The sequence below is a fragment of the Canis lupus genome, chromosome 36 (assembly GCF_003254725.2).
Source record: "Canis lupus dingo isolate Sandy chromosome 36, ASM325472v2, whole genome shotgun sequence".
In the NCBI taxonomy this organism is placed as follows: domain Eukaryota; kingdom Metazoa; phylum Chordata; class Mammalia; order Carnivora; family Canidae; genus Canis; species Canis lupus.
In genome coordinates, this window is record NC_064278.1 from 2,682,689 (window position 1) to 2,694,593 (window position 11,905).

General features: G+C 50.3%; 1 protein-coding gene and 1 long non-coding RNA gene across 3 annotated transcripts; both read right to left on the reverse strand.

Moving 5' to 3' along the window:
* Positions 1 to 2,602: 2,602 nt before the first annotated feature.
* Positions 2,603 to 7,494, reverse strand: LOC118350546 (uncharacterized). 2 transcript variants are annotated; one of them, XR_007408638.1, is made up of 4 exons: positions 7,344 to 7,494; positions 6,729 to 6,844; positions 3,481 to 3,590; positions 2,603 to 2,794 (listed from the first exon to the last, which is right to left on the reverse strand). It is a non-coding gene; the product is annotated as an uncharacterized LOC118350546 (long non-coding RNA). The 2 variants fall into 2 exon arrangements; XR_004804510.2 differs by having other exon boundaries at positions 6,729 to 7,494.
* Positions 7,495 to 8,142: 648 nt separating this feature from the next.
* LOC112674630 (collagen alpha-1(I) chain-like) lies at positions 8,143 to 11,795 on the reverse strand. The gene is made up of 4 exons (XM_025470987.1): positions 11,774 to 11,795; positions 10,705 to 10,896; positions 9,248 to 10,338; positions 8,143 to 8,886 (listed from the first exon to the last, which is right to left on the reverse strand). Exons 1-4 carry the CDS (start codon positions 11,793 to 11,795, stop codon positions 8,143 to 8,145), a joined length of 2,049 nt encoding a protein of 682 aa, XP_025326772.1.
* Positions 11,796 to 11,905: the final 110 nt, after the last annotated feature.

Consider the following 11,905-nt stretch of genomic DNA (forward strand, 5'->3'; position numbering starts at 1 on the left):
TCATTAACACGGTAACAAAAGTAAAGCAGTTTAGCGATTAGAAATGTTTGCTTACAGCACAGTCTGTCTACCTGTGTAATCCCTTCTCCTTGCTTTTTAAGGCAAAAATGATTAAATCTCTGGGCTGAAGAGTTTGCCAAAATAAAAACTTAAATGATAACCATTTACAAAATGAAAAAAAATCTACTGAAATCTTACAGCACCTTCTTCACTTAATAAAACTGTCTAGTAAATATAGCTCATCGACTTTTATTAGGGCAATGCCTTTTTTAAAACATCACTTTTTCTCCTTTTTTATTGAAATATAGTTGACGTGCAGTGTTATATTAGTTCCACTACAACTCTATTTCTAATAAATAATAATAATAAGGAAAAACCCTTGGAATCTCCGGCAGTGAAGTAAGAAGGTACCATACAGACATTTTACATGTCATCTTGAAACTAAAATTATGTGGCAAGTTTGGGTCTAAAACACTCCTATTAGAAATCGAAAGATACTTCCGATAAAAACCGATTGGCTATAACCAACACAAGCCATTATGCACTAGCTATGAACAACACCATCCACCCAAAAAAGTAAAACAAATGTTGATTGGTTCCCATTTTCTCTCTCTCTCTCTCTCTCTCTCTCTCTCTCTCTCTCTCTCTCTCGTAATTAGCACAGTAAATCCTCCAAAGTTCAGATATCAACTGACTACAATAGCTCAAGGGGAAATACCTGGGTACTCCCCCAATATGAGACCTCACTGTTAGAAGCTTAAATTATACGTATAGTAAATATCAGTTCAAATAAAGACAGACTCTAAGTCAGTGTTATCATACGTAGGCTCCTATCCAGAAATAATTACACCCAGCCTTGTGCAGCAGGCACGCCCTGGAAGCCTGCATATGTTGGCTTCTCTGCAGCCTGACAGCAGGCAGTTTCAAAGTGCATGGGGAGTGGAGAGCTCACGTTAATGAGATTCTCCTTCTGCATCCCTCTACCTCACAGGCTGCATCTTCTAGCACAGGAAAAGCACTCTCTCACTGAGACAGAGAAAGCAGGAGATTCTTATGAGCCTTGAGTTCATTTAATTTTTCTTTTTTCCTTTTTGCCATTAATGTTTTTAGATCCATTTATATTTCTCATTGACACTGGAAGAAATCTTTTCCTTTGCTTGGCTTCTAGAGGAGGATGCTATGTAAAATCCTTTCCCTCACTTCCAGGCTTATTATAATTTCAAGTGGCCACTTCATTCCATTCGTTCTTTTCCCTTCCAAGCTGAGCCAAGTTTCAGAGGGGCATGCCAGAAAAAAATACTAATAAAAGACAAATAGGAACACTTCTTAGTTCTTTTATCAATTTGATACTGGGCTGAGTTCCATCAACATCACTTCCATTATGAGAACAATGCCAGGAGAAGAATATTTTATTAAAAGAAAACATTAAGATCCTCCTATTACACTGACCAAGGTAAGATTACCTTACTATAGAATATATGGTCGAGAGCAGCTCTCATGCTAAGAAGACCTATGAAAGTAGGAGTGGTCCTATTTTTAGGACAGCTTCATTTAAGATTCGCTCTGACCTTTATTTGAATGTGTCATATTTAATTTAAACTCCATATAAAGTTCTTCACATTCTAAACTGAAGTAAACTACTGCTTTTTCTTCCTTTCCCTCCCCCTCATCTCAAAGTTTTCCTGCAGTGAAAAAGCAGTCTTTTTTTCTTTTGCATTAATAAGAGCCATATAGTTTACTAATCCCCCCAAATTGCTTCCATTATTTTACAAATAGCATCACTGCAAATTATTTTCCTGATAATCTACCAAATTCCTCTTTACTTCTTTTCTTCCCCTTACCTCAAAGTTATTGCCATCTTGGACCAATCTAAACAATTCATCTTCTACCTTGGTATTTACACTCTTCAAATAATCATACATGGTTTTCTTGTCTCTCCTCCCCTCTACTGCTTGTCTTGTGTGGGTAAGCAATATATAATTGGTCCTTTTAATCTTTCCTCATAAGTCAATTGCTCCAGCCCCTTAATCATTTTTGTTGTGGTTCTCTGAAATCTGTCCAATTTGTCAACATCCCTCTGGTGCTGGGAAGTTCAGGACTGCATGCAGGATTCCGGCACTGCCTTGTCAATGCTTTCTGCAGAAAAGGATTAGCATCTCTCTTGTTCTGATGGTGAGAAGTCCCTGGGCATGCAGCTTAAAAAGCATATAAGCTTTTCTGCTCTGATTTTACATGGAATACTGCGACCTAATTTTTTATCTAGCCTTCACTCCAAGCATTAGCATTTTACAAATATTTCTCTTGCACTCATATTCCGTATTTCACATCTGTAATGCTGAGACATGTATTGGATATATTTGCTTTCATCTTTTTCAGCTTAGAAGCGCTTTATTTTCACCCTGTATGCCTGACCTCTCTTTGTGCCACTGTATTTTTCCAGTCTCACCAAGTTCTCCATTCACGACCATTTGTGAGAGTGATTAATACAATGTTTGCCATCATAAGGATTGTTAGTAACAAGGTTAAATAAAAACCTTATAACAGCACCCCCATCGAATCACACAACACCAGTCAGCTTATTGTTAGATAACAGTTTGTTTTATTTACGGTCTTTCCATTTTCAGCACATGTGACACTGTTCGTGTTAATCTGAATAAGATTTCAAATAAGATTTTGCAAAACTGGATCACAGGTTTCATGTTCCTTTTAGTCACCAGTTTTGTAATTTGATCAAAGGGTTGTTAAGTTTGACTGCTGTGGTTCAGTCCTCAATTTTGGAAGTTACTGTTATTAGCTGGAGGGAAAAAAAATGATTAGACTATTCACAGTACTGGGAGATTGAATTCTCTAAGTGAAAGCCATAGGAACATAGACTTTTAAAAATAATAAGCGTTCATTGCAAAATCATACACATTTAATAATATGCCTAGGTTTCATGTTTATGGTCCTGTTTCACTAAGTTATCATCTAAATTTATGAATATGTCTACATAATGCAAGTATTTGTATTCTAGTTACAGAAAGGAAAAAAATGCTTATTTACAGCTTCCTGTTTATAGTACCTTGCCTATTCTCTATCATCCATTGCTGCTTGCAATCTAATGAATGATGCATTTCTCACCCACACCAACTTTCCTATAATCATCAAATTCCATAACTATTTTATATTATTCTACATTGGAATGCTTATTTTGAATACATGTTAAGGGAAATTAACTCAAGAAAAGACAAGCACTTGATTTTCTTTCTCTTGCTTTCCAGTTAAGTACATACAAGAAATGTAATGAATGAATCAACAGTACATATTTTGATGAAAGCAATGTTCAGCATACAAAACACTGCACATTCAAGAAAAGCCTCACATTTTTTCCTAACTCATAACTTGGGAAATGAGATTCACAAGCTTGTTAGCATCAGACTATAATCATTCACATTGCTCTACAAAGTAAAATAATATATTTTTTAAAAACCAGCATCGCACCTTCGATGTTAGACTTTTCTGTTGTTTTGTAGTTTATGAATGAAATTTCGCTCGGGAAGATCCTCAAAGGGATGTAAAAGTCCTAAGGCTCTGTTAGTCAAGAAGAGAAACTGGGAAGATACGAGTCAAGAGTCTGTGCAGGTTGGTGACACCATGTAAATTGCAAGATGCAACATTCAATACATCTGCTGGCGGAAAGTAAACTTGCGGTATTCTTACAAGCCCCAGGCCACATTTGCTGTGTGTGTCATGGAGGTGAAGTGTGAGTCCCCAGGGAAAGGGTACAAAGGAAAAGTGCACAGAAAACTTCCACTCCAGAGGAAAAGCAGTCCTGACACCCCAGACAGAGAAAATTGCCCCTTTGTCCTTCCACCTGGAGGTAGAGTGCCGTCCTGGCATGTGACAACAGGTGGAGATTAAGAACAGGAGAAATATCTAGGACAAAAAAATGTCAAAGCCTTAGAGTCAGTTACAGTCTTAAAGAAAATAACATTTAAAGGGAAGCCACATTATTAGCAACATCAGTTTTAAAGAGGGGAAAGGCAATGAGTAACTGATTCTGAATGCTAAGACTCGCAGCTAAATCCATCCTTATAATCTGAGCAGACACTAGGATAGACTTGGTGTAGCACCATGTTTATCACGCAAGGCAAAAAAGAGGCGGCAAAACTTGTTGTATTTTCCAAAACTCAAACCACAAACAGTATTTCTTTTAGTAACGTGCTACTCCTAGGTTTGAAAAATGCCTCACCAGAGATTAGCTGAACCTTGTGTACTCACTTACCCAGTTCTACCTGGAGAAATAACATAGAATATGGTACAAAGGGAAGACAACCACTCTGCCAAATCCGTGTTTTAGTCAGAGAAGGCTGCTGAATCTCTGATGTAGGTATGTGGTTCCTTATAATATACTTTCGTCGGGGCCACCTGGATTTCTCAGTGTAAGTGGCAATTCCCTCCTAGGGACCCTCCCAGAAATAAATGAATAGAGGACAATTCCAAATACTACTTAGACTGGTTTCAAAACCTCTATTTATCACACCAGATTTTGGTACACAAATTCCTTGGCTTCTGAGCATGTAATCATTCCACAGAATTGCTTTTCCTTACTTGTTAATCCAGGACTATAGCAAATGTAAGGTATCTCACGTGTATCAAATACATGTTTTCTTTAAAAAGTAAAAATCAGAGGTGCCTGGGTGGGTGGCTCAGCCGGTTGAACGTCTGCCTTTGGCTCAGGTCATGACCCCAGGGTTCTGGGATCCAGCCCCACATCCAGCCCTGCATGAGGCTCTCCGCTCAGCGGGGGGCCTGCTTCTCCCCCTCCCTTTCCCTCTGTCTCTGCCTGTCTGTCTGCTTGTGCTCTCTGTCAAATAAATGAATAAAATCTTTTTAAAAAGAAAAGAAATAATAAAAAGTAAAAAATCAGATTATCTCTTCCACACACAGCCCTCTTTTTATGGCCATAACATGAAAAGCAGTAATAGCCTAATTCATTAAAACGTCATTTACATAAATAACAACGAATCATTTATCCAAAAAGCAGATTTATAGATCCCAAATATAAACACCAAAAGCTGCATTTTAGTAACAAAACATGCACTATTGGGGAAAAAAATGCAAGACAGACAGAGCAGTACACCATACATAAAATGTCAAACATGTCAAAACACTCATGAATACCAACATCTCCCACCACACCACGACCAATTTTAAAGGTTATTTAGGGCTAACACATCTGCAAGTGCAGATTTTACAGCAGCAGACTTTTTTCTCCGATATATGAAAAATAAGTCACTAATGTGTCAAATGTTTTTGATGTCGTTTCCATACATGTGGCCCATGCACATCCTGCCCACCGCCGCTGAGAGCAGGGCAATTACACACAACACAGATTCTTAGCATCGAATGGATTCATTATGGATTTCTGGAAGCTTGGTTTCAGCTGTATCAATTCAGTATGCAGGGAGGATAATTAAGCAAAAGATCAAGAAAACAAATGTAGCTATCTTCATTCCCCAAAATAAAAACCCCTCTTAGGGTCTCCATAATTCAACTTTTCAGAACTTCATCTCAAAAAGGCGCTTTCAGAACATGTCACAAGGCTTCCTTGTCCTTAAGTCACTGGTTATGAATTATTTCCGGATAGCTGCAGACAAGTCAGTTTTATAAAACAAGAAGCATAACGCATGCAGAACATACTTATCCTATTCCCGGCCCTCAGATAAGCGAGGCTTAAATTAAATGTCAAAGACGAACAAAATCTATCATATAAGCAAACAGCTGACCTAAATCCACCATAGTTTGTTTGTCAACTGTGTATATTCCAATAAATTTTGTAATATAATAAGACTATCTGTGCAACCCTTTGACCACACCAAGCTAGATGCAGATAGTCTTCTGAAGAAATATTACTCTCTGCTTGACACTCTAAGTAAAATCTACTCTACCATTTGGCAGACTACGAGAGTAGCTTTAAGAAAATGTTAATAACAGTTAAACACCCCGTAGACCACAAATAGAGAAAGAGAAGAAAGAGTAAATGGCTCACGCTCAGCCAGTTTTTACAAAGCGGTGTGCTCAGGGCTGGGACTAAAGTGAACTTACTGATGTGCAGTTTGGTTTTCCTGATAGAAAATGTAGAAGCTGGCTAAAGATCAAATGATTAATGTAAGGAAATGCAAACAGCTTGAGGAGGAAAAACATTTTTACTCTTTACTACCTTTAATATCACTTCCTCGGTGACATAAGCACATGCAGCAATCATTCCCAATCTTTTCTTGGGCAGCAAAGCAAGCAACTCAAAACTCCTTCGTGTACTAACGAGGAAAAGCAATCAAAATGATCCCATCGAAGAGAAGGGAAGACTAGAGCGATATACTATCATCCCTGTGCTCACTACCATTTCACGTCAATGGTCCCCCCTGGAAGTCTGAACACACCTGAAGCAACCTCTTCAACTCGGCAGAATCCCTGTGGAAGAGACCCAGTCCCTCTGGGCCGAAGGCAGTTGGAATTGTGTGTCTCGGTTCTGAGTTCAAATTCCAGCTATCCCATGTACTGACCGGCCAAGATACTCAACAATACCTTTGAGCCTCATCTCCTCATTTGTAAAATGGAAGTAATAATAGGAATGTCATAGGTTGGAGCTGAGAGCATGACGCGAGAGGAGATCCAGCCTTGCCACAGATGGTAGGTAGAATAACTGTGTCGGAGGAACCTCTGAAACCATGCAAGGTTGGCCTCACCTGCCACCTGGCTCGGCCTTTCCTATTGGTCCAACTCTTGGAAGGAAGCCCACATCTCCCTGCTTGAAAATCGTAGCACTCCTTAGGGAAACAAACCTGCTTTCCAATCCCTCCAGCTAGAAAGGAATGACAGGAGAGGCACCTTTCTTGAAAATTGTTTTGCTCTTTTTAATTCCTTTGTGACAAAACTTGAAACTTCTGTGGGGTCCGTGGCTTCCCACACCTAAAGCAGCCACCCTCTCTTTACATAACTCTGTATTATCCCCTCCACATCCAACTTTCATCACAGACACACCCTTGTACCTCCCCCCAGTATCCCTTCTGCACCCTTTTTATTTGATCTCCTTTATCTCCTCATTTTCCTTTAAGCTCATCCACGTTACTGTTGGTGCCCAGAATCCCCTATTTCTAGGGCACTTTGGTCCTCTCCTTCCCATCTCTATTTGCCTACGACTCTGACACTCTGGTTAAATATCTCGAGTCTCCCCCTCCTCTTCCATCTCCTCAGTCCCCACTCAGCTGAGCACCCACGGTCTGGTTCATTATCTTTATCCACCCCATCTTTATTTCCCTCAAAAGCTTCTGCTCCTTTCCATGTGCTGGGCAATAGCATACAAATGGGACAGCCTGGCATGTAACCGGCAGACAACGTGGCGTTGACTCCCCTCCCTTCTGTGAAGCTTCCCCAGTGACCTTCACTGTTCACTCTCTTCCCAGGCTCCAGGTTGCTGAGGGAAAGGAACAGGGGGTGGCTCTACGGGCTTGTTCCTTGGCCCTTACTCATAATGCCCAGCAGGGTTCCAAGCACGTAACAGGCAGGGGGCCGCAGAGGTGTGGAATCCCACTGCGGTGTGAGGGGGCAGTGAGGACTTCGGGGGCAAAAAAAAAAAAAAAATACAGGAGAGAGAGGACTGATCAAAACCAGCACCACGTTGCTCAACTCCCCTTATCAGCATCTCAGTACAGGCATGTCCTCCCCTTCACTTCCGGCACATCTGGTCCACCAGCAGAGGCTCCCAAACTTTCCAAGACTCACGCACATAAGTACATTTTATATCGCAGACGAGAGAAGTCTCAGCAAACAAGAGAAGCTCTTCATACTCTGTGCAAAGCACTCATGATTTCTATTGTTATTCTTTTATTTCTTTGGAAGAAAACTCTGATCACAATCCATTATATTGATTTTACAAACCATTTAGTGGGTTGGGACCCGCAGTTTGAAAAACACTGGCCTACTTGCAGCCCCCGAGCAAGAGCCTCCCCTCGCTGTCTACCTCCGCGCCCTTTTAAAAGCCCAGTTCCTTGGGAGACCGTGCACACACACACACACACACACACACACACACACACACACGCAAGCTTCCAGAGGCGGAAAGTCCGGGCCAGTGCAGGCCCCCCGCAGCCCCTCGGGGCGTCACGCGCGCTGCGGCCTGCGCCCACCCTGTCCCGCCCGCGGAAGCTGCTGCGGGCACCCGGGCCCCGTGGCCACCAAGCAGGGGCACGGCCCGGGAAACCCTAGGGTCTCCAGGCCCAAGTGTGGATAGGAATACAAAGACGTAGGGGTGAGAGAGATTAACGAGGGGGAGAAGGAAGGGGGGGTCAGTCTGTCCGAGGGCCCGGTCGGTCCCGGTCGGGCGCCCCGTCCAGGCCGCCGAGCGCGCCCGCAGACCGCGCGGGGCCAGGGCCCGGGGCTCAGGGCCGGCTCCAGCGCCCGGCGGGGAGCGCACACGTGCGGGGCACGCGCGGGGCGCGGCTGTGCGGACGGACTCCGGGCGGCTCTGCCTGCGGTGTGGACGCGCCTCCGCCGCGCGCTTCCGTGCTGCCCCGCGGTGTGGACCGACGCCCCGCCAGCCGCGCGGCCCCCGACGGGCGGGTGCGGGGAGAGCCGGGCGCGCGGCCGCTCGTGCTCGTGCTCCTGCTCCTGCTCGCGCTCCTGCTCGCGCCCCGCCGCACCCGCCGGGTCCCCGGCCCGAGGCGACGCGGCCGCAGCCGCCGGGAAAGCCCGGGGCGGCGGGGGCGGGGGACCGACGGGGACCCCGGCGAGCGCGGCTCCCTCGGCACCGTGTCCGGCCGCCCCAGAGCGCAGGGGCAGCGGCGGCCCCTGCGTCCCCCTCCCCGGGCCTGCCGCGGTCCCGGGCCTCGCCGTCCGCGACGGGGCCTGCGGGGCCAGCGCGGGGCAGTCGGCGGCCGCAGCCTCGCTCCCCGCGGCCCTCCCGCCGCTGCCGGCGCCCCGGGACCCCGCGCCCCCGCCCCCGCCCCCGCCCGCGCCCCCGCCCCCGCCCGCGGCGCCCCGAGCCCGGCCGGACTCGCCCGGAGAACGCGCCGGTTCCCGTGGGAGGAAGGAGCCTGCGGGCCCCGCGGCCGCCCCCGCCGCGCTCGGGAGGGACACGCAGCGGCCTCACTCCCCGGGACGCGGACACGCGGGGTCCCAGGAGGGTTTCTAGAGAAACTTAAAAGTAGGAATGAAAAAGGCGGATGTTTGTGTCTATTTCACTATTAAAAACGAATCACTACAGCACGGTGTGCTGCTTGGCGTTGCCCGCTCGGCCGTGCGGTCGGCGGGCGGGAGCGGCCCGGCCCGAGCCCCGCGCGGGAACCTGCCGGCGGCGCTGCGCCCTCCGTGCGGCCCGGGCCGAGCCGGCCCCAAGCTCCGCGGCCGCGGGGGCGCCCCTTCCCGAGGCTGGACCCGCGCAGGCCTGGGCGGCAGCTGCCCGGACCCCACCCCGGCCTCCGCGTGGGGCCCCGGGCGCGGGGAGTGGGGCGCTGCGAAACCCGGGGCGCGCCCCCGAGCGACGGTTCCTGTTCCCGGGGGGCGGGGGGGGCTCCGGGGGCCTCGGAGGGAGCTGCTCGGCCCCGGCCTCCGCGCGGCCCCGAAACACCACGAAGGAAGTTTTGAAAGCCTCAGTACGCGACGTGCTCCGGGCCGCGCGCGCCCTGCGGGACGCTGTCGGGGGGCGGGGGGCTCCGCCGGCTCGGGCCCGGGAGGCGAGGCCCGGGACACCCGGCGGGAGACCCCGGCCCGCGCGCCCCGCCGCCCCCTCCGCGCTGCGCACCGGGAAGGGAGGCGCGTGCGGGGCTGGGGGGGACCGAAGGGGCCGGGGGCGGGGGCTCGGCCTTGCCGCGGCGGGAGCGCACGGGGAGGTCCGGTCCCTCCCGCGGGCCCGTCCGTGGGCCGCCAGCCCGCACGCCCAGGCCGGGCTCCCGCTGGCGCAGACGCCCCCACAGCGGCGAGCCCCAGGGCCCAAGGCGAAGTGAAATGGAGCCCTCGGGTGACGTCCTTGCGCGGCGAGAGCAGCTTCCCGGCGGGCCTGTCCCGTGAGACGTGAGGGGCGCTCGGGGCGGGGGCGCCAGCTGCCTCGGGCCGCAGCGCCGCACCCGAAGGAACCACGCCGGGGGCGGGGCCGCCGCGGCCGCCGGGCGCTGCCGCCCTCGGGGCTCAGGCGTAGCTCCTTGGGCCCCAGGACGACCCCCGCGGTCGTCCCCGGCGGGGCCCAGCGCCCCCCGCCCAGAGCGCCCACCCGCCCGCCAGGAGCCGCCCCGCAAGGCGCCCGCGCGCCCAGACCCAAAACGGGCCCTTCCGGCGCGGAGCGCGGGGTGCCGGGCTCGGCAGCTGCCCCCGGGGGCGCGGGACCCACGGGGGGAGGACGGGGACCGGGACGGGGACGGGGACGGGGACGGGGACCGGGACGGCGCCTCCCCTGCAGCCCCCGCGTCCTCCTGGGGAAGCCCCGCGCGGCGTCCGGGCTCCGCGGTGCAGCGCGTCGGTGGCCCCGCGGGCTGGGTCCGCAGCTGGGGGGAGGGGGGCCGGGGGGCGCGGGATCGCGGCGGGGTGACCCGCACCCGCGAAGCCCGGGAGGCGCCGGCTCCGGGCCCTTGGAGACCCCCGCCGAGCGTGCGGGAGCCGGTGCCCTGCGCCCCCCGCCCCCCCCCCCCGGACCCGGACGCGGACCGGGACCCGGACCGGGAGGCGCACTACCTAGCGCCACGGCCTCGGGGTGCGCAGCCTCCTCAGGGGGGACCCGCGGGAGAGGCGGTTTCTGGGTTCGACTGTCGGGGACCGAGTGGCTGCCTCGGGGCCTCAGCACCGGGGACCGCCGGGCGCTCCGCAGACACCGGCCTCTCTGAAGACCTTTCTCTCTCGGCTTATTAGCGGGAGGCTTTGGTTGCGCTGGAAGTTGCGAAAAGAAAAGGAAATGGCAAGTCCCATCTTTTCAAGAAAGGCAGGAAATTGGATGCTTCGCTCACTATCTAATCCTTTCTGTGACCACCCGCGTTTGCCCCCGGAGATACCTGCGGAGAAACCCACCTGTTTAAAATGAGCTTCAGTTATCACGGAACCTGCCTTCTCTCTTTTCTCCCCATAAAAACAGGAGGGGGGGGGGGAGGGAAGCAAAGTAAAAAAGAACAACCTAAGAACTCTTGTGGCAGTTCACCGGCAATTTCTAACTTTGGGTTTAAAAACAATACGTCTCTAAGTTTCAGCGACCCGCTGGCCTCCGTAAGCGGCCAGGGCCGGCGAGGAAGACGGTGCCCACCCTGCGCCCCGCAGGCCCCGCGGGCCTGAAGCTACGCAGGCAGGACCCCGACTGCCCAGGGCCCGGGGCTGAGCCGCGGCCGCAGCACCGCTTGCTCCTTTGCTAAAGGTTGATGCTGCCTGGAATCCTAGAGGCTGTGGATTAACTCACTTGTACTAGACCCAGAATCTGACAAATGAAATATTTTATGATTTACCTGAAAAACTTTAAAAACATGATGCTAAAAGTGTCAAGTGTACCTCATCACTCTCCAGTGAAGGAGGACAACAAAAAGCTGTAAGAAATGCCCCTACTGAGTTCTGCTGTGTGCCAAGACCACTGACCCAAAGCCCAGAGGGCACAAAATGCTTGGCCCTTCTTTCAAGACGCTTTACAACAGCAATAAGTAGAGGAATTGGAAAAATCAGAGATAATGTACAACACGCTTCAAATCCATGTTAACTTCCTGAGTCTTAAAAAGATACTCCCTAAACATTCTGCAAGATAAAAACTTGACAGGACTTCAGAGACTTTGCAAAAGTTCAAAAGCCATCTCTGGTCTCCTGAACCTCTCTTCGGAAAGCTGCACTTAAGAGCAAAGTTAACGAAAGAGTTAAGGTATTCTCAATTGATTCTGATAAAGGCAGGTTGCCACCCTCAAAA

Bases quoted from the DNA above. Each gene is read 5' to 3' on its own strand.
- LOC112674630 (XM_025470987.1), bottom strand. From the start codon at position 11,795: ATGGCTTTTGAACTTTTGCAAA. The intron at 10,897-11,773 runs GTCTCTGAAGTC...CGCAACTTCCAG, and splicing joins GGCTTTTGAACTTTTGCAAA to CGCAACCAAAGCCTCCCGCT. The intron at 10,339-10,704 runs GTAGTGCGCCTC...CCCCGGGGGCAG, and splicing joins CCCCGAGGCCGTGGCGCTAG to CTGCCGAGCCCGGCACCCCG.